The 19,246-nt window shown below is 52.6% G+C and overlaps 6 protein-coding genes and 1 non-coding gene across 7 annotated transcripts; 3 read left to right on the top strand and 4 right to left on the bottom strand.

The window, feature by feature from the left end:
• The first annotated feature begins 535 nt into the window (after positions 1–535).
• Positions 536–3,985, top strand: BP01DRAFT_358312 (uncharacterized protein). Its single transcript, XM_025575401.1, has 3 exons — positions 536–1,490; positions 1,543–2,309; positions 2,367–3,985. The coding sequence occupies exons 1-3, from the start codon at positions 777–779 to the stop codon at positions 3,703–3,705; spliced, it is 2,820 nt and encodes a 939-aa protein (XP_025429579.1). The 5' UTR covers positions 536–776; the 3' UTR covers positions 3,706–3,985.
• Positions 3,986–4,683: 698 nt separating this feature from the next.
• On the bottom strand, positions 4,684–4,777 carry BP01DRAFT_t221. Its single transcript has one exon. It is a non-coding gene; the product is annotated as a tRNA-Pro (tRNA).
• Positions 4,778–5,114: 337 nt separating this feature from the next.
• On the bottom strand, positions 5,115–9,097 carry BP01DRAFT_358313 (uncharacterized protein). Its single transcript, XM_025575402.1, has one exon. The coding sequence runs from the start codon at positions 9,029–9,031 to the stop codon at positions 5,486–5,488; it is 3,546 nt and encodes a 1,181-aa protein (XP_025429580.1). The 5' UTR covers positions 9,032–9,097; the 3' UTR covers positions 5,115–5,485.
• Positions 9,098–10,365: 1,268 nt separating this feature from the next.
• On the bottom strand, positions 10,366–12,311 carry BP01DRAFT_424677 (TDT family transporter; the record flags this gene model as incomplete). Its single annotated transcript, XM_025579714.1, has 6 exons — positions 11,785–12,311; positions 11,147–11,724; positions 10,865–11,063; positions 10,757–10,809; positions 10,465–10,520; positions 10,366–10,389 (listed from the first exon to the last, which is right to left on the bottom strand). The coding sequence occupies exons 1-6, from the start codon at positions 12,135–12,137 to the stop codon at positions 10,366–10,368; spliced, it is 1,263 nt and encodes a 420-aa protein (XP_025429581.1). The 5' UTR covers positions 12,138–12,311.
• Positions 12,312–12,970: 659 nt separating this feature from the next.
• On the bottom strand, positions 12,971–13,537 carry BP01DRAFT_384258 (uncharacterized protein; the record flags this gene model as incomplete). Its single annotated transcript, XM_025577489.1, has 1 exon — positions 12,971–13,537. One exon carries the CDS (start codon positions 13,535–13,537, stop codon positions 12,971–12,973), a length of 567 nt encoding a protein of 188 aa, XP_025429582.1.
• Positions 13,538–15,631: 2,094 nt separating this feature from the next.
• On the top strand, positions 15,632–16,901 carry BP01DRAFT_358316 (YdcF family protein). The gene has a single exon (XM_025575403.1). The coding sequence runs from the start codon at positions 15,681–15,683 to the stop codon at positions 16,494–16,496; it is 816 nt and encodes a 271-aa protein (XP_025429583.1). The 5' UTR covers positions 15,632–15,680; the 3' UTR covers positions 16,497–16,901.
• Positions 16,902–17,196: 295 nt separating this feature from the next.
• On the top strand, positions 17,197–19,033 carry BP01DRAFT_94783 (rhamnogalacturonase A). The gene is made up of 4 exons (XM_025580258.1): positions 17,197–18,113; positions 18,176–18,214; positions 18,280–18,481; positions 18,535–19,033. Exons 1-4 carry the CDS (start codon positions 17,490–17,492, stop codon positions 18,990–18,992), a joined length of 1,323 nt encoding a protein of 440 aa, XP_025429584.1. The 5' UTR covers positions 17,197–17,489; the 3' UTR covers positions 18,993–19,033.
• The last annotated feature ends 213 nt before the right edge of the window (positions 19,034–19,246 follow it).

Consider the following 19,246-nt stretch of genomic DNA (forward strand, 5'->3'; position numbering starts at 1 on the left):
CTACGATGCTGAGGATCACGAGCGATGACTACTAAGTCTATTTAACTATACCCTGTAACTATGGTTGACTTTTGTGGCTTGACCACAAGTTGATGAAGTTTGGGCCGACAGGAAACTTCCTCAATGATGCAGGGAGAACAGTAGATTCGGGGGTAAGAGGTGTTTCGAGGCACTTTTTGGGTTTGCCTCCGCCTGTTTTGCCACTCGCTCGAGACACAGACAGAGTACATCATTGCCAATTGATATTAGATAGTGTTGTTGTAAGGAGCCGGTAGATACCACATGTACATACCTAGTACGTGCACAAGTATACGAGTACACGAGTATACAACTCGGTAAATTGTCGAGCGATTTAAGCTACCTCACCATGATTGCATGGTCACAGGCAGGACTGATCAGCGATTATTGTCTGGGGTGATTGGAAGAAATTAGGGTGTCGGAATTCGTGTGAGTTTGGCATGACATCATTTCTGCTTGACAATCCCCGATGATGCACTCACACACACACACACACACACACACACACACACACACACACACACACACACACACTGTGAATTGTTCAACCTCCTTCACTTCCTCCCATCCCCATCCCCACATCCATTCCATTTCTCCTGCCATCTTTACGCTACTCACCTCTTTTTCCCTTTTTACACATTATTGTCTGTCTCTCTTCTCTACTCGCGATCATCTTGCTCTGCTTCCGCTACCTGAATCCAATCTCGATCCCAGCACCTAACAAATGGGTAACGCACCTGGGCCCGATATAAGGCAGCATGGAGGATTCGTCGAGTTCATTCTCCCAAGGGTTCACTGCTGTGAATGGTGATTCGGAGTCACGCACTGACAACACTTCCACCACCAATCCCACCACCAATCCCACCACTCCCGCCGGGAGTGGTGGCGCACCATTCAATGATAGTCGAAGTACCAGCTCCGACTGGTCGTGGGAGCTCATCGGCAATTCCGCCTTGCCCGCGGGCTTGCAGCCCACTTCCAGCTATCCACCGCTTTATTCTCGCCCTTACTCTACTGCTACTACCATCACTACTACCTCTTCCCGGACCCCCAACCAGGATCACTCGGAGCGCCGTCAGGAGCAACCACGTTCCCGCAACCGTCCCATAGCTCGCCAACCCTCTTCCTCCTCGTCTTCTCACGACATCGGCCTCGTTGGCCGGCAGATTATAAACGGCAAGGTGGCCATCCCCCGCACCACAAGCTTCAATGATCAACCCCAAAAGCGTCGGTCCACACGAGCATGTGAACCCTGCCGCTTGCGAAAGGTCAAGTGTGCGGGCGGCAAGCCCATCTGTCGCCAGTGTGCGGATCACAATATAACATGTACCTACGTGGAAGTCAAGCGGGTGCGGGACCAGAGGAAACTCGGCTCGTTGACGAGCAAGGTGGAGATCTATGAGCAGCTATTGCAGGAGCTGGAACGGACCACGGATGACGAGACGGCGAGGAGGATCCGTCGGGCTTTGAGGGTAAGCTTATTTTTTCCTTCCCCCCTCTTCTTCTTTGCTAAGGGGTCGATAGCTACGAGTCTCCGATGGCACTGAGCCAGAAGAGCCGCCCAACAACGAGGAAAATGACTCTGACTCGGATTCCTCGTCCCTTGGGTCACTGGAGGAAATGGACATGATTGAGGAAGATCTGAATCGCAGCGCGCGGGCCGTTGCGACAGGGTTCTTCGGAAAGAACTCAGAAGTGTCCTGGTTGCAGAAGCTGGAGGATGAAGCGGAGCTGCGCAGGCATCAGACGGAGGAGCTCAATGAGGTCACTAGCAACGATCATGCGTCGGAGGGGCAGCAGCAGATGCAGCGGCTCCTACTGGTCCCTCAGCCGGCGCAGAAGCAGGAAACTCCCATGGCGGCAATGAACTATTACCTGGATGACCTTGATATTCCCGTGATGGCCACGGTTGACCCGTACGCGCTGCCGCCCAAGGAAGTCGCAAACCGGCTCTTCAGATCCTACATGGAGAGTGTGCATCCGTCGTTCAATGTGATCAGCAAGATGTTCTTCGTCTCACAGTATTCGCAGTTTGTTATCCAGGGCAATCGCCAAATCGAGCCGACGGACCGGTGGCGCGCAGTGTTGAACATGATTTTCGCCATAGGAAGCCGCTTCTGTCAGTCGGTGCATGGAAAGAAGGGTGGGGACTATGATGACGTGATGTATCTGAATCGGGCACGGAAGCTGACGCTGGGTGAGAATGTCATCTTCGAGCATGCCAACCTTCAGCAGATCCAGGCGGAGTTCTTGGTGGCGTTCTACTTCCTGTCCATGTGCCAAGTCAACCGGTAAGTGCCTTCCTTGGGCGTCGCGGGATGATTTCAAAGCTGACTACCCCACTTCAGCTCCTTCAAATTTTCGAGCATGGCCTTTCGATCAGCCGTCTCGTTGGGAATCAATCTCCGTTTGGAGAGTAGTGATACGTCGCGAGCTGCCAAGGAAGCTCGCTGTCGGCTGTGGTGGTCGATATATCTCCTGGAACATTTGTTGACGGCCATCACAGGCCGAGTCTCCTGCGTGGGAGAGGGTCTGAGTGCAACCCCGTTGCCTCTCCCCTTTGAGGAGGAGACCTGGAACAGCGTCGAGGTTCTTTCGATACTAGAAGACCCTGAACTTCGGAGGAGCCGCCTCAAGCTCACTATCCTTCAAACGGATATGGAAGCAGCCACTACTGCGTCCTGGCTCGCAACCTGCGCGCCTAGTCCGTCGCTCTACTTCCATCTCCTCGTGGATCTCTGCAGCATCACGCAGGCCATCATCAACCGGATTTATAGCATTCAAGGGTTGCGGGACCGCGCCAGCCAGGTTGAACATCGCATTCGCAAATATGATAACACCTTGAGAATCTGGCTCATGAAAGTCCCTCCGGCTTACCGCTTCACCGTGGGCGATAACGATGATGCGTACTGGGTACCTCAGTCTCGCCAAAATCTGTACGAGCGCGAACGCAGCTCTCTCGCCATCAGCTATTACAGCGCCCGCATCACGCTCTGCCGGCCCTGTCTCACCCGTTCCGGTCTCAAATCCGGATCGATGTCTCCCAATCCAAATACGGCCTCATCCTCGCAGCACACCTCTGGCCACAACGCTTCGTCACGCGGCCAATTCCGTAACGAGATGGCCCGCAATTGCGTTCGCTCCGCCTGCTCCCTCCTCTCTGTCCTACCGAACGACCCCAGCCTCCCCTGGTTAATCTCAGTCACACCCTGGTGGTGCATCTTGCACTATATCATGCAAGCAACTACCGCGCTGCTCCTCCATCTCACCTGCTGGCCCCCAGTCCTTCCATCCACCGGCGGCGATCATGTGGACACGACCAGCGATGCGCCCTCCATCCACCAGCAATCGTTCGCGGGGCCCGTGGACATGAACACGATGACGCGCCAGATGAAGAAGGCCATCCGTTGGCTCCATCACTTATCCTACACCCATACCGCCGCGCGCCGCGCATTCCGGCAATGCCACAGCGTCGTGCAACGAATCGCCCCGAGCATCGGGATCGACATCAGTGATCTTCCAGACGGGAGTGACCTCCCTGTCGATGCCGACCTGGAGACATTCGTTGGACAGAAGGCGGAAGCGGCGAATTATGAACCCACGACGGCCATGCAGATTGACGAACACCCGCCGACTCTGGATGGGCCAGCTCTGGGCGGGGATGAAGGTCAAATCGACGCCCGATGACATTTTAATTTTCTTGTTCGAATTCCTACTATGTAGATAGATATAGCGGATCAGCTCAGTTTCTTTCTTCCGTGTTGAAATCTTCAGCGGTATATGGTTCGGTGGGTCTGGTATGTACAGGAGCGAGGCGTCTGTCTGATATATAATCTGGTTATTCTTTCTCCGGGTATCTTTTTTATCTTGCTGACTACTTACAACTGTTGTGTCGAGTTGTCATCCTATCTTGAAGTATGGTCCTCATTTTATATAGTCGACTCAGGCCCAGTCGACTCAGGCCCGGTAGCCAATATATGATTCTACAAAGAGAGAGAAGTTGATGGGTAGTCGCGGCTTGATTAAACCTAGTGAAGTTCGGTTTCTCAATTCTTCACGTGCGTTCGAACCCATTGAAACCACGACGCATGAGATGATGAGATTCGTCTTTCTTAGCCCCAAACATTTATCCCTCCTATCCATCCTATTACTCCTGTCGTACCGGACGTACAGTACAGAGATTCGACAAGAAAAAAAAAAAAAAAAAAGTGATCGCCGCGTCACTGGTCTCTACTTGCAATGAATATATAAATATCATCATTGATAAATAGATAACATATGTCTATATGTATACAGTCTCGTAACACACTATGCATAGCGACATACCGTCCATCCCCCTCCCAGTCACATATCAATACTACATCATTTGCCTGTATATATGTATGTATGCCTGATGCTTCTTCCTTGCCATCACAGTAATTCGATCGCCCGCACCCTCCCTCATCTCTCCTCTCTTTCCAAGCACACGGCCACTAACTACTACAACACCACACGGGCCAATGACAGACACCCTTCATTCTCGCACACACACACACACATATATATGTATATAATAAGTAAGGGTGTTTCAAAACGAGACGGGCTGACTCACCCACCACCGCTCTCACTCACTCCTATATCAAAAAAAGATAATTTATCTCTCAAACTCCAAAAAGAAGAATACAAGGCCCGAGCCGCGGATCGAACGCGGGACCTCTCGCAGATATGCTTGGGGTTTAGAAATCCCTAAGCGAGAATCATACCACTAGACCACCCGGGCTTGTTATGGGAATTGCTTCGTGGTATAGTAGCCCAATAGATAGAGTCATAAAGCCGGGCATTGGCTGCGGCGGAATGGTCGTCTTGCGCAACAAGGGCGTTTGTTTCCCCGGTGGTTCGGTCCCTTTTCTTGGCGATACGTATGTGATAGACACGATATACAATAGTGCTTGATGCACATATGGGTATTTTACTTGGTTTGCCGTTCTTACCTGCGCGGGATTATACTGTCGGCAAGCCAGGGGCCGGAGGATATTTGGGACTAGAATATTGGTTCTGGATCAAGGAAATCTGGTACAATGGTTTCTGACCAAGTTCAATGGTCATCATGTTTGAAGCTCCATGGGTTATGACCATGATCATGGCTATGGCTATGCTATGCAATGCGATGCTGATAAGCACGAAGCAGGGCGAAGCAGGCTAGACGAAACAACAACACAAACCCCCAACAGTAAGACCCGAACGAGCTCCAAGTAGGCTTTCTGCCCACGACATGATCGATATGTTGATTGCTATAATTCATCACGATAGAAACATGGGCCAAGAGGGAAGTCAAATCACAAGGATACCAGACAGGAACACGGACAGATACCACGCTGAGCATACATCACAGAAAACGAACAGTAGTCCGAGATAATTAAGTTATAACAGAAAGGGGGTGGACGTTAGCAGCGGGCATGACGACATTGAGGATGGGACGAGGACGCCATTACATCTGCTGAGGCATTATATAAGCCCGCTTTCGGGGATCATCGTCCACAGGCGCGCTACGCTTCTGAGACGGGTTGAGGGTCATGGAATCGGTGGTTTGAGGCTGGATGTGAGGGTGAAGGTGGGGGTGGAGGTTGAAATGCGGGTGCTGATGCGCATGAGCATGAGCATGGGGGTGTGTCTGCGCTTGAGCCTGCAGCTGATGCGCTTGTAGTTGGTGAGCCTGAGGATGATGCGGCTGCATATGCGTTTGTGCTTGGAGCTGGATGGGTCGAGCAGCTTGTTGATGCGCCTGTGGTTGCTGCGGTTGGTGTTGCTGCGGTTGCACCTGCTGTGCGTGGTGCTGAGTATGAGCAGTAGCATGAGGCTGATGTTGAGCCTGCAGTTGGTGAGATTGCATATGGGGAGACTGGATCTGATGGGCTTGCATATGCGGCGACTGAATCTGATGAGCCTGGAGATGGGGCTGTGGTTTGACCTGCATCTGATGGATTTGGAATTGAGGCTGCACGACATTTTGAGCTTGCTGTTGATGTGGCAGAGGGTGCTGAAGCTGGAACTGATGCAAGTGCTGGTGTTGGGCCTGAGGCTTTGCATGGGCCTGGGCTTGCGACTTGACTTGCGCCTGTTGTTGAGCCTGTGGCTGCTGGTGAGCTTGCTGCTGAACATGTTGCGGAGCCTGGTGCTGGCGAGCCTGTTGCTGAGCATGCTGCGGTTGGTGAGCGTGTTGGGCCTGGTGCTGAGACTGCTGCTGATGAACCTGCTGCTGGGCTTGTTGCTGCTGCGGAAGGTGCGTATGCTGCTGAACCTGTTGCTGCTGGATATGGAGATGTTGTTGAGTCTGCTGTTGCAGCGCTTGATGAGGTTGAGCGCGGGCCTGTTGCGGTTGCTGATGTTGCTGATGTGCTTGCACCTGATGCTGCTGCTGCTGTTGTTGTTGTTGCGGAGGCTGCTGAGGTTGAACTTGCATCAACGGTGTCTGCTGCGGCTGCTGCGGCTGCTGCTGGGGTGCTTGATCCTGCTGTGTCTGCGATGCTTGTCCTGAACTCTGACTTGGTTCACCCCCTTGAGCCAGGGCCTTCTTTTGAGCTTCCGCCTCTTCTGCTGCCTTTCGTGCGAGCACATCCGCCTTTCGGGGTCGCCCACGTGGCCGTCCCGTCCCTGGTTTGGACGATGGCTTCTTAGGTGGCCGAGGCTTTGGGGGCTGATCGCCGCTCACCTCAGTCTTGCGCGGCCGTCCACGACCGCGCTTCTGAGGGATGATGGTCCCGTCAGGCAAGACAATCGGAGGCAGAGGAGGAAGCTTGGGTCGCTTCTTCTTGGGAGGGGGCGGCGGCAGGGGATTACCATCAGGACCCAAGGCTGGCGGTGGGGGGGGAACAGGGACTTCGATTGGAGTACCATCGGGACCAATGATAGTGGTAGTCTCTTGCGGTTTCTTGGGTCTTTTCGGTTTACGAGGTTTGGGCACTTCCCCGGGAGCGAGGGGCTTGCGGGGACGACCTCTTTTCTTAGGGGCTGGAACATCACCTTGCGAACCGGGAGGAGCCCCTGAGACAGATCCAGGAATAGCATTAGGGATAGCGTCCGGAAGAGACCTAGGAGCAGTCCCAGAAACAGCGCTATGAGCGGCACTTTGAGCCGCGTTGGCAGCAGCGGCAGCAGGAGCGGCAGTAGCAGTAACATTGACGGTAGCAGTGGATGGAGCTTTGGCAGGGCTACTAGCGCCAGGCTGTTGAGTTGAAGGTCCAAGCTGAGCTTGAAAAACGGGATGAAACTGTCCGTTGATGTGTATCCCCGCGGGAACCGGCGATGCAGCGGGTTTGGCCTGCTTCTTCCGCGGTTTACTAGGTGCTGCTTTCTCCGTGATCGGGGTAGATGACTGTGCCGGATGCTGCTGTTGGGGTTGAGTCTGAGGTTGACTCTGAGACTGAGACTGAGATTGGCTCTGAGACTGGTTCCGCGGCTGGGCCTGTGGCTGACTCTGTGGCTGGGCCTGAATTTGACGAGGCTGTGGTTGTACTGGATGCTGATGAATAAATTGGTGTTGTTGCTGCGGTTGCTGATGCATCAGAGTGTGCTGCTGCTGCTGTTGCTGTGGCTGTGGCTGTGGCTGTTGCTGTGGCGAGTGTTGTTGTTGCGGTTGTGGAAAATGATGTTGATAGTGATGGAATTGAAGCTGCTGCGGTTGCGATTGAAAAGGTGATCGCTGAGCATGTTGCTGTTGAAAGCGGGCTTGCTGCTGTTGCTGAAAAGTCTGCTGCGTTTGTTGCTGTTGCTGAGCTTGCTGCTGCCGCTGAGCGGCTTCCTGTTGGGCTTTGCGCTGAGCGGCCTCCTGAGCTTTCAGCTGGGCTTCCTGTTGTGCCTTCAGTTGAGCTTCCTGGGCTTTTCGCTGAGCTTCTTGTTGGGCCTTCAGTTGGGCTTCTTGTTGTGCCTTGAGAGCAGCTTCTTGCTGCGCTTTCAATTGAGCTTCTTCCTGGGCCTTGCGCTGGGCTTCCTGCTGGGCTTTCAGTTGGGCCTCCTGCCTCCGCTGAGCCTCCTGCTGGGCCTTCAACTGAGCCTCCTGCTGCGCCTTCAATTGAGCTTCCTGCTGGGCTTTCAGCTGGGCCTCTTCCTGTGCCTTGCGCTGAGCCTCCAATTGCGCCTGTCGCTGAGCTTCTAGCTGAGCCTGTCGTTGCGCCTCCTGTTGAGCCTGTCGTTGGGCTTCCTGGTGAGCCTGTTGCTGCTGCTGAAACGTCTGCTGGGCGTGCTGCTGGTACGAAGACTGCTGCGATTGGTTCTGATACGGAGACGCCTGGTGCGGAGACTGTTGATACTGCGCGTGAAACTGAGGCAGTTGCTGAGCCTGAGACTGGTAAGGAGACGCCTGCGGAGCCTGTTGAAAAGGCGACTGGTGGAACCCATGCGCGGTTTGGCTCGCCCCGAGCATGGGTGAGGCGGCCGCCGGGGTTGGCGCTTGCGCGTTGGGAAGCGAATGGGCGCTCTGGCGGTGCTGCAGATGTTGCTGCTGGAGGCGTTCGAGCGACTGCTGAGGCGACGCGATCCCCATGGAGTGCGCATGGGGCGACATGGCGGCTTGCGCATTCATGGCATGGGAGCGATAATTGGCAGCCATGGGGTTCATGTTGCGCTGGAGGCTCTGCAAGGATAGATAGGGATCCTTCAACTGACCCACCGAGTCGGCATTCCGGGACAGCAGGTCGGACGAACCCTGTGGCGTGAAGTGGCCGGGGAAGGAGCCGAAATGACCGGCAGTATTTAACCCGACTAGCGGACTTGAGGAGACCGGGGTGATTTTGCGGGGATCCGGGGAATGGGCCGCCAACTCGGATTGGGTATGGGCGCGAAGCAGACTGCTATTCCCGGCGAGTCCGGCATGATGTGGATGAGTGGCGGTGGCAGCACTCATGGATGGAGACTGTAGCTGATGGTGATGATGATGTTGTTGTTGTTGTGGTGGTTGTTGGTGATGATGATGCTGAGGATGGGGATTCTGCTGGGCGGCCCGTTGCTGCTGAAACGGAAGACCATTATAGCCCATCATCTTCGGGGGAATGTATTGGGAAATAATCCCACCCGAAGACTAAGGTGTGGCTACTTTTTCCCGGATAAATTAATAAAGGGTGGTTGATGATATCAAAAGTTTGGGGGGGGGGGAAGGATTGGGGGAGGGGAAGTGCGGAGAACATGTGACCAGGAGATGTGCAGGCGGAGAGTGTGGAGTGGCGGACTGGGAGTGAATGAGTGAGTGAGGGAGAGTGAGTGAATTGACTGACCTTTGGAGGGGTGGCAAGAAAGCCAATTCCAGACCAAACTCCACCCACCAGCTGTTTCTCAATGATGGATGGGAAGAGAGAGGGGGTAGTGGATGTGTGCAAGTTCGGAAATGTATTGCGATAAAGAAAGAGATGAACCTGAACAGTTGCAACAAGAGATGACGGGGGAGAGACGCGTCTGCAACTATTTTTTTATTTTTTTTTTATTTTTTTTATTTTTGGATTTTTTTGTTTTTCTGGCCTCGGGCTGCACTTTTTTGGGGGGAGGGGGGGCGCGGCCAGGGAGGAAAAGGCGGTGGCGGAATTGTCACGCTGTGATCAAATTCAATGCGGAATAAGCAACCCCAGATCGGGAAAGCGATACCCTGCCTCAGGCTGTCAGGCTGTCAGGCTACTGCTATTTCAGTTAGTCCCGCTACGGCAAACCCAGGAAGACCAGCCGCGCACTCGGTTGGGATCAGACCAGCCAAGAAAAAAAAAATAAAATCGAGGTGAGAGCGAAAAAAAAAGGGGGGGGGAAGAGGGAAATGGGTATGCTCAGCAAGCAAATGCAAGGTGTATGTGTACGAACAGCCAGTTCGTCAACCCTAGTAGATGACTGACTCTCCTGCTATCCTCACCAAGGAGAGAGAGAGAGAGAGAGAGAGAGGGGAGAATAAAATAAAAAATAAAGACACTCACCAAGTACTCAACCAAAAGGGAAGAGAAAGACTTGGATGGGATCGTGAAGTTTGGAGAGGATTGCGCGCGATGATTTGTTTGGGGGAAGGCGTGATGGAACTCGGTCCCTTTTTTTTTTTATTTCATTAAATATTTAATTTTTGGGTTATTCTGAATTTTTTCCCCTTTTATATTATTTTTTTTTCTCTGGGGAAATTGGGGGAAAATCGAGTGTTTTTGGGGGGGGAGGGTTTTATTTGGGAAGTGGAAGCTATCACGTGATCATGGGCCAGGCTGGCCAGTCACAAGGGGGAGAAGGGAGAAAGTGCGTGTCGGGCGGCCACTGGTCGGGCACAAACCGAGAGAGCAATGACTTCATCACTCCATCCAGCACATTCCTCACAATCCAGGATGACAGGTAGCTGAAGATGATCAAGTTGCTTCACTCAACAAAGAGTACTTCGTACTGTGGTATACACAGTATATACGGAGTAAAGTATACATAATATATAATATATAGTATGCGAAGTATACTACTTACTAAAGAGCATGAGCTTGTCCGAGCGTCTCTGGGTCCCCATTCCTTACTACCAAACACTAAGGACGGTACAAGAATCTGGTTCCCGTCGCCGCAAAATAAAATAAATATCATTTTGTTCCTGAAATGTTTCTTTTTCCAAAGACAAAAATATTAAAATAAAATAAATGCCACCCCTCACCCCCCTCCCCCACCAAAAATAATTAATTCAACCCCAGAAAATAGCAGAAGAGGCACCACATCGTCTGCCTGTCCACCCCTCAAAGTTCAATCTATTCATTTAAGCTTAATTAACCTCCCTTCGCCATGTGGATGCTGTAACTATCCCTGAAGCTTTTTGTCTGCAGCCTATGCATGATGATTAATTGTATATTTGGTGTATTTTACACTTATTTATACATACACTTCATACCTCGTTGTCCTCCTCCAGATAGAAGAAAAAAACCTCAAGCCCTTTTTGATCCATCCGCTTCCCCGCGGTCCTCCTCTCGTGCCTTCAAGTCGGCCAAACAAGGCGCAAAGAACAATCGGCCCGACACGACTCCTTGCAATGTACCTACGCCCACCACCCCCCACAACACCACTACACAGAGCGAGAGTATCTATGTAATCAGCATCACAATATATTCACAAGAGGAGGGAAAAACAGGAAAAAAAAAAGAAAAGAAAAAAAACCTTACCGTACCCAATACGCGAAAGACCTCAGACGCCAACTCCTTCCCCAACTGACAGGTACACGTCGCAAACACCCCCAGCGGAAAGGTGAATCCCCACCAGCCGATGTTGAAGGGAAAACTCCGGCATCGCGCGATCGACGCAATCGCGAAGAAGAGCCACACCAGACCGAAAGACCAGAGGATGAGGCCCGCCATGAACCCGATCGTGTGGAAGACCGCGCCGGACCCGGATTCCAGTGTTTGCGTCTGCGGGAAAATCGTCTGCGCCGCGCCACCCAATTTCATGATGCTGTATCCGCCCTGACCCAGGGGCCCCAGCGGTAGGAACACGCTCACAATCACTGCCTTGGGAGGTAGTTTGTGCAGCGTGAGTCGCTGGAGGTAGATCACCATCACCATCAACGCAAGAGGCAGCCCAATGCCCCAAAGGATGTAGCTCACAATGACCGTCCACAGGGCGTGCTGCGGGTTGGGGAGCACGTCGGCTACGATGGCGCCCGAAGACGCGGCAACAATGCAGCTGACGATGGGGAGCAGCCACACCGCAGTCATGGAAGAGAGCTGTGTCTCGCTCCCATGCGCCATTCTGGTGTTGCCAGGGGTTAGCGTGGCCGTGGTTGCCTTGAGGGTTCACACAGGGGCGTACAGCAGAAACGGTAACGACAACGCGGTGATCACGGAGAAGACCGCATCGAAGATCCACATCCCCCAAGCCAAATTCCTGCTCCATTCGCCCCAAGCTGGGACGCAGACGAAGCAGAACATGTTGATGATGGTTGCAAATCCCATCGGAAAGGTGCCGATGAACATCGACTGCACAGGGTGTTTGATCATGGCGAAGAAGATCTCCGGATAAAGCGTATAGCGTAGCAGGCTGATGATGCATCCGGTTGCAAAGAGGAGGATATTCAGGCCAAAAACCACGACCGAGATCCAGTAGAGCCATGGGCCATTGTAGGGCAGAGTATTCAGGAGAATGGACACGATTCCGGTGCCCATGGTGACCGAGAACCAACTGGGCCTATGTTAGCCAGCCATTGCGATTCAAAGAAGCCGTGTGGGCATGACCATACGAAGGTGTAAAGTGACGGACGACTCTCCGCCAGCCCACATCATGCTTGGAGGGCTCAGTGGGCGAAGAGGCGTTTGGACAGGCCATTGCTTCGAGGGCTTCTGGGAAAGTTGATTCGGAGGCTGCGACGCCGCCTCAGTATCCCGAGCAGATGGATTGCGGAACAAAAGTCTTTGTTTTTATGTCTGAACCAGATGCTGTCAAGCATGCAAGGCCCGATCTAAAGACATCCAAAAGGTGAGTCACGCATTATTTCGATCTCGCCCGACAGAAATTGATGGGGATGACGGCTACAGTCGGCGACTTGGCAACTGGTTCGGCGACTGCGGCATCGACAACAGAACCAGAAAACAAGACATTGATTTCTATCTAGTTTCAGCTGGAATTTGAACGACCTTCCACTATCATAAGAGCGGCTGCAATAGGTATCGCTTGATCCATCCCCAGACGAACTGCTTGAACCGCTACCATGGTAGCCGCTGCCATTACTGTGAGAGCTGCTGAAATATGGATTCCAACCCCCCTGATAGCTACTCGATCAACCGTCGTAATGGCGACTGCCATCATTAGAACTGCCTCTCCCCGATAGGAGCAGTTAGTAGTCCCCCCCCGAGGGGAGAGTGGCTGCCTCCCATATTGCCCGATTGACCATTTTCCGACGAAGACCCTGGTATTTCGAGTGGCCGTTTTCCACGAGGCAAGACTTGAACCATACTGGGAGGCAATCCTGGACTCCCGTTGTCAACTTCAGTCTGAATCTTCATGGGAGATTCGTCGTTATATGCGACGGAAACTTTGACCGCTTTTTCTGCATTTCGGTTGTTGGATGGAGCATTTTGTTCATGGTCAGTTCGGTCAGAAACCTTTCTCGGATAAATGGTGTCATGATGCGCTGCGTCTTGAGATTCCTGCTGTGAGAATCGATGATTCTCGCCAGATTGCACACGGAACCTTCATCATTGTTATTGGCATTTTGCGAGTCGTGTCTACTGGGAGAATGCAACGTCTGCGACTCACTCATAGGCCTCGAACTAGGTAAGAAGCGGGGGGCGTCGTCCTCACTGCGAGGATTCGAGTGCGCAGAGCGATAATCTGCATCAGTAGATCCCGCGTTGGTGCAGTCACCGGCAATAGACATATCAGTATACGCCCTGTCAAAGTCCTTTGGAAGCCCCTCGAACCCCAGCAGTGAAGCCCATTTGGCGAGGAAATAATGATTGTCGGTACCTGCCTCGTAGGAGTGGCTATAGGGCTGGGCGCGGTGGATTCCTCCCAGTTTCACCCTTGTCAGTGAAGGATCTGCTTGTTTCCAAAAGAATGAAGCCATTCTGCGGCTCGCGCGAATCTTTCACTCTTGGTCATGGCCGCCGCTCCTCGGTTAAGGGATGACAAAGCTGCGAGGATGGTAAGACGATCGCGTATCCAGGCAACACCCTTCAATCCCTATTATCCGCATTCTCTGGAGCACACATGTGGTATTCGCCGGAGATGTAGCGCGACAATGAACCAAGCATCAAACGGAAATGCCTAAACATGCTCGGAAAGGTTGCAAGAGCCACAAAACTAACTCGTCTTATCGTCTCCTGTATCGGCCGAACATGTTAGCAAGAGCTATACAGTAGTCGTGAGACTCAGCACGCTACCATATGGTATCGCAAATGCCCGTGTTCTTGACTGACTTGATCAATGGAAGGTTCGAAGCCTTGGGCATCATTGTCATATTCGTCGTCTACCGCCACATGCGTAAAATTCGGTTGCTGCCAGGTTTTCCAAGTGAGTATCATCTTATCGGGCTCAATCTTCACGTGGTCCCAGTACAGATTCTCACAGCTCCGACTGCAGATGCGCACTGGCAGGTCCACTTAACTTTCACGACGCTCTGTTCAATTGTGTAATGCTCGGTAGTGATGACCGGTCCAAACGGTGTCTGAGGCAGATTCCGTCCAAGAAAGACATAGTTACCGCTACAAGGATGCAGGTATTAAACAAATCAGGACGACGTAAAGATTCAAGACTAAGATCCAGGTCTTCCAATAACTGAGGCAATGACCAGCCTCTCTTTTTAGTGTATGCGGAGGATTCCGTTGCCAGGGTGTAAGGCTGAGGAATACGAGGATCGCCAAAGGCCAGGCACCGACCCCGTGCTCAGAGGCCGGATATCTGAGGCTGTGCAATAGTGAGGCTGGATGCCCAGAGTCACTGAAAGAGAACAACTCAAAGATAGTCCGCTGATTAATGCAAGATTCTGGGATGTGGTTCTATCTGCCAAGACTTGGTGGTAGCTGTTCTTTAGTAACAACTTCGATTTAAATTACAATTCGGCTGGCTCGCATTGTCTGAAGCAAAGAAAAAGCCTCGTGTATTATCGAGGTCATCATCTCTAATCAAAACTGTGGTGACGCAACGCAGAATCCTCTGGGCTGATACTTTGAAGGACGATTTTGAATCCTGGTGCTGGCGCTGGCTTTAGCCGCCTGAAAATGGGTATGCTGTCAACTATCACACCAGCCAGTTTCTTCGTTTGCCTGACCAGACGTAAGTTGGCCCACGGTGTGCGCAAAGTACTTTCGCTTATGAACAGAATGGCCAACAGCCGTTACCATGCTTGATCAATGAGCGCGCAGCTGGCTCGCAACCGACTTCAGGGTCTGAAGCCACGGTAGACTGATCATCGCGTAACCGTAGTAGGTCGACCAAAGACACAATATAGCTTTTATCTGCTCCAGTGGCAAAGTTAAACTCTAGCCATGCCTCTGATCGCAACGACTAGGACTTGGCGTGTCCTTCACCTCCACTGTCGTGAAAATAGCGGCTTTGACAGTTCCATTGGCAGAAGGGATGACGCGACGTATATGTGTCAAGACACAATTCTCGAGGCGTGCGTGGGGTGTGAACAGAGACCAGGTTATACTATGACTCGCTCACGCAGTCCCATGCGAGTGATATGGAGCGAGCTTGTTCTCGCGAGCTTAGGAATCCATTGGCTGAAGCCCTTGTCGACATACGACTGAGTGTGACCCCACCAGGTCCACTTATTCTCACACTGCTCAGGACTCAGCTGCGAGCCTTTATACTCGGATGCTTGACCGTCCAAGCCTGCGGCCAGTGCACGAGTTTGGGAACCGAAATTACCTTATTGCGGTATTACTGTCGACTCCTTCAGCGTAATGCGGATGCGGTTGAGTTTGGATGATTTTTTGACTAGTTTGAGCAGTCGCTTTATGTTTGGTATGCTAACTAAGTTGGTTATTCGTTGAGGAGGTGAGCGTTGATGCAGTGAAGCCATGATTGCCTACTGGCAGAGGACTTTCCCATTTGGGCAATGCCGAGGGAGGGCCGGCGATCGGCTCCATCCGCCATCCGGGTTGTCCCTTCATCAAGCCACTTCCACTCACTCTCTGCCCGTTTACAGAATAAAGGTAGTCAGTGCAAAGCTAGAGAGCGCTCACCAAATCAAGCAAACAGAAACGATGGCATCAATCGATCCTCACAGCATCAATCTGATTTCCGCCTTCCTCGCCCATGAGCAACTCCCTGCAGCACAGCCGCCCCCCCAGGCAGTTGACTGCATTGTGATCTGCGTGTCCGCCATCCTCCACCAGGCCGAGGCTGTCTTCGCATTCCTCGCCGCTAACCCGCACGCCACCAAGACCCTCGTCTTCTGCGGCGGAATTGGCCATTCCACCCCTTACCTATATGAGGCGGTGTCAAAACACCCCAAGTATGGCCATCTGTCTCCGATCATTCAAGGCCAGCCGGAAGCCCGCGTGCTCCACATGATCTTCACCAGATGTTTTGAGGCCGTGGCCTCGGACTTCCGGAAGGCTGGGGGCAATCTTCTGATCGAGGACCAGTCCACCAATTGTGGGCAAAATGCGATACAGACGAAACACCTGCTGGAAGACAATGCCATCCCGGCACCCAATTCCGTAATCATCGTCCAGGATCCCACCATGGCCCGAAGGACGATTGCCTCATTCGTCAAGGCCTTTGCGCCGATGACCCCGGATTTGTTGAGCTGGCCAATCATAGTGCCCCGCGTTCGGTTGCGGGAACATAATGAGCTGGTTTACGATGTAGAAGGAATCTCTGCGGAAAGTCTATGGAGTATACCTCGCTTTTTAGGACTGTTGATGGGCGAAATCCCGCGGTTGAGAGATGATGAGCATGGCTATGGGCCTCAGGGCAAAGGGTTCATTGAACACATCGACATCCCTCAGGACATTGAGCAGGCGTTTCAGGGCTTGGAAAACGGGATACTAGGGTCGGAACTAGCAAAACGATGAGTTCGATTGGTTAGAACTTGCTCCCTATAATGTCTTCAGATTTTTTTCGACTCTGCAGAGTATAGTTGTGCCGGAGTATCTATCTATCTGAGGCCGAGCGCCCTTGATTATGACGCCGATTAAACGAAGCATAGCTCGGTTATACCAATGCGAGAGACGAACGGCCAACGTGATATCTCAATCCAGGCCTTAGGAGAGTTAGTGCCGAGAATGTGATGCCGGCCGTCTTGGTAGGGCCTGAGCGCTGGGATGCGACACAACCACCCGCACGTACTGCCCAATCGGTGGTCACTCACCCGATCGTTGCACCTGAGTAATGTCTTCTCTCCTGGTCGCGTCGAAATATCCCGGACGTTCGGGGCAGAAGCTTTATGATGATTGCTTGTTGCACGAAGACCCCGCCGCATGTACCCCGCAAAGTCGTTCGTCAGGCGATGCGTCTGGATGTGTTGATGAGTTCTTGTTTGACATTTGCCGAGATGAACCCTCCTGACTGCCCCTGGACCTAAATCCTTCGAGTCAGTCACCGTTCATTCGGGGTATGATCAGCGTCTCAACCTCGAGACCGATGCTCAGACAGTGCTGACACTGGCTTGCGTGGCGGGTAGAATCAATCACAATTCTCCATGAATAAGGAAAGACTCGGACATTGACGCCCTCGACAAAGAAGCTTGACTCCGGGCACTCCACTGATATGGATTACGAAAACAGCAGAGATCATCTTCAGGAAAGGGGTTTCTGACACATGCGTCACGGAGTAGGAAGCCACAATCAACACCTGACAGGACGGAGAATCCTCAGCCTGCTGGGTCATCAGCGGCTGGAGGGAAATTCAGGACACCTGCACGTTGTAGATTCTCCGGTGGGAGTGTCTCTTGACCATAATGAAGACCCTGCTGGAAGATAAAAGCTGCGTTTTGTTGCGGCAGCTCTTGGGTGAGACCTCGGCGAAACAACCACAGCAAGGCTGTGTTTCATTGATCTGTCTTCGCCATGCGTGGTCTCTTCCTTCTCGCTTTGAGTGCTATCCCGGCGCTCGTCAGCGGTCAACTCTCTGGCAGCGTTGGCCCCTTGACCTCTGCCTCCACCAAGAAAGCGACAAAGACATGTAACGTACTCAACTACGGCGCCGTAGCCGACAACTCGACCGATGTGGGGACTGCTATTGCATCGGCCTGGGCTGCATGCAAAAGCGGAGGCCTCGTTTACATCCCATCGGGCAATTATGCCCTGAATACCTGGGTCACTCTGACTGGGGGCAGCGCGACCGCAATCCAGCTGGATGGTATCATCTATCGCACAGGAACCGCTAGTGGGAACATGATTGCAATCACTGACACCACCGACTTTGAACTTTTCAGTAGCACTTCCAAAGGTGCCGTGCAGGGATTCGGCTATGTGTACCATGCGGAGGGTACCTACGGAGCACGCATTCTGCGATTGACCGACGTGACCCATTTCTCCGTGCACGATCTGATACTGGTAGATGCGCCTGCTTTTCACTTCACCATGGATACTTGCTCCGACGGTGAGGTATACAACATGGCGATCCGTGGTGGCAATGAAGGCGGCTTGGATGGGATTGATGTCTGGGGAAGCAACATTTGGGTTCACGACGTAAGTTGTACATGCGACACCCCCTGTTCTTCCTCGTGACTCACTGAGATGCATTCCTGTAGGTTGAGGTGACCAACAAGGATGAGTGTGTTACAGTCAAGGTAGAGTTTTCCCCACATAAACACAGACTGATGCGCTCGAGCCTCGACTAACCAGTTGGCTGCAGAGCCCTGCCAACAACATCTTGGTAGAGAGCATCTATTGCAACTGGAGTGGGGGCTGCGCGATGGGATCATTGGGAGCCGACACGGACGTCACCGACATTGTTTATCGCAATGTGTATACGTGGTCCTCGAACCAGATGTATATGATCAAGAGCAACGGTGGCAGTGGAACGGTGTCGAATGTTTTGCTGGAAAACTTCATCGGTAAGTACTGCCTGAAGTAATGACTCTTGGCGTGGACTAACAAATGCGTTTAGGGCATGGAAACGCTTACTCGCTCGACATTGATGGGTACTGGAGCAGCATGACTGCAGTGGACGGTGACGGGGTGCAGCTGAACAACATCACGGTCAAGAATTGGAAGGGAACTGAGGCCGATGGAACAAAACGACCTCCAATTCGAGTGGTTTGTAGTGACACGGCTCCTTGCACGGAGCTCACCTTGGAGGATATCGCCATCTGGACCGAAAGCGGCTCGAGCGAGTTGTACCTGTGCCGATCCGCTTACGGATCAGGGTATTGTCTCAAGGACAGCTCTTCACACACCTCGTACACCACGACCAGCACGGTCACCGCGGCTCCATCGGGGTATTCGGCGACGACGATGGCCGCCGACTTGGCAACCGCATTTGGCACCACGGCCTCCATTCCTATTCCGACGATCCCGACCTCGTTTTATCCGGGGCTGACCCCGTACAGTACCTTGGCGGGCTAATAAGCGTGCATGCGAGGTGGGAATGGGGTGTCACCGTCGCAGTGCTAGGGAGGAGATCATGGATCAGCCTGGTAGTCATTACTACCTCAAGACTCCGTAGTGGGATGTATGTGTGCTGAAATTTAAATCATCAGTGTGATCATTTGCCTCGTATCCTCGCGAATCTCGTTTATGCACCAGACTGGGTGTAGACTTCGTCGTCGGAGGGAGGGAGTGAGTGAGCTGCCAGTCGTCCATCAGTCAGTCATTCATTG

This window comes from Aspergillus saccharolyticus, assembly GCF_003184585.1.
Source record: "Aspergillus saccharolyticus JOP 1030-1 unplaced genomic scaffold BP01scaffold_25, whole genome shotgun sequence".
Taxonomy (NCBI): domain Eukaryota; kingdom Fungi; phylum Ascomycota; class Eurotiomycetes; order Eurotiales; family Aspergillaceae; genus Aspergillus; species Aspergillus saccharolyticus.

What these genes read in the sequence shown, in the direction of transcription:
- BP01DRAFT_358312 (XM_025575401.1), top strand. Translation starts at nt 777, where the DNA reads ATGGAGGATTCGTCGAGTTCATTCTCCCAAGGGTTCACTGCTGTGAAT. An exon ending in GGATCCGTCGGGCTTTGAGG is followed by an intron (nt 1,491 to 1,542) that starts GTAAGCTTATTT and finishes AGGGGTCGATAG; the next exon opens with CTACGAGTCTCCGATGGCAC. An exon ending in TCCATGTGCCAAGTCAACCG is followed by an intron (nt 2,310 to 2,366) that starts GTAAGTGCCTTC and finishes ACCCCACTTCAG; the next exon opens with CTCCTTCAAATTTTCGAGCA.
- BP01DRAFT_358313 (XM_025575402.1), bottom strand. Translation starts at nt 9,031, where the DNA reads ATGATGGGCTATAATGGTCTTCCGTTTCAGCAGCAACGGGCCGCCCAG.
- BP01DRAFT_358316 (XM_025575403.1), top strand. Translation starts at nt 15,681, where the DNA reads ATGGCATCAATCGATCCTCACAGCATCAATCTGATTTCCGCCTTCCTC.
- BP01DRAFT_94783 (XM_025580258.1), top strand. Translation starts at nt 17,490, where the DNA reads ATGCGTGGTCTCTTCCTTCTCGCTTTGAGTGCTATCCCGGCGCTCGTC. An exon ending in ATGAGTGTGTTACAGTCAAG is followed by an intron (nt 18,215 to 18,279) that starts GTAGAGTTTTCC and finishes AGTTGGCTGCAG; the next exon opens with AGCCCTGCCAACAACATCTT. An exon ending in TTTGCTGGAAAACTTCATCG is followed by an intron (nt 18,482 to 18,534) that starts GTAAGTACTGCC and finishes AAATGCGTTTAG; the next exon opens with GGCATGGAAACGCTTACTCG.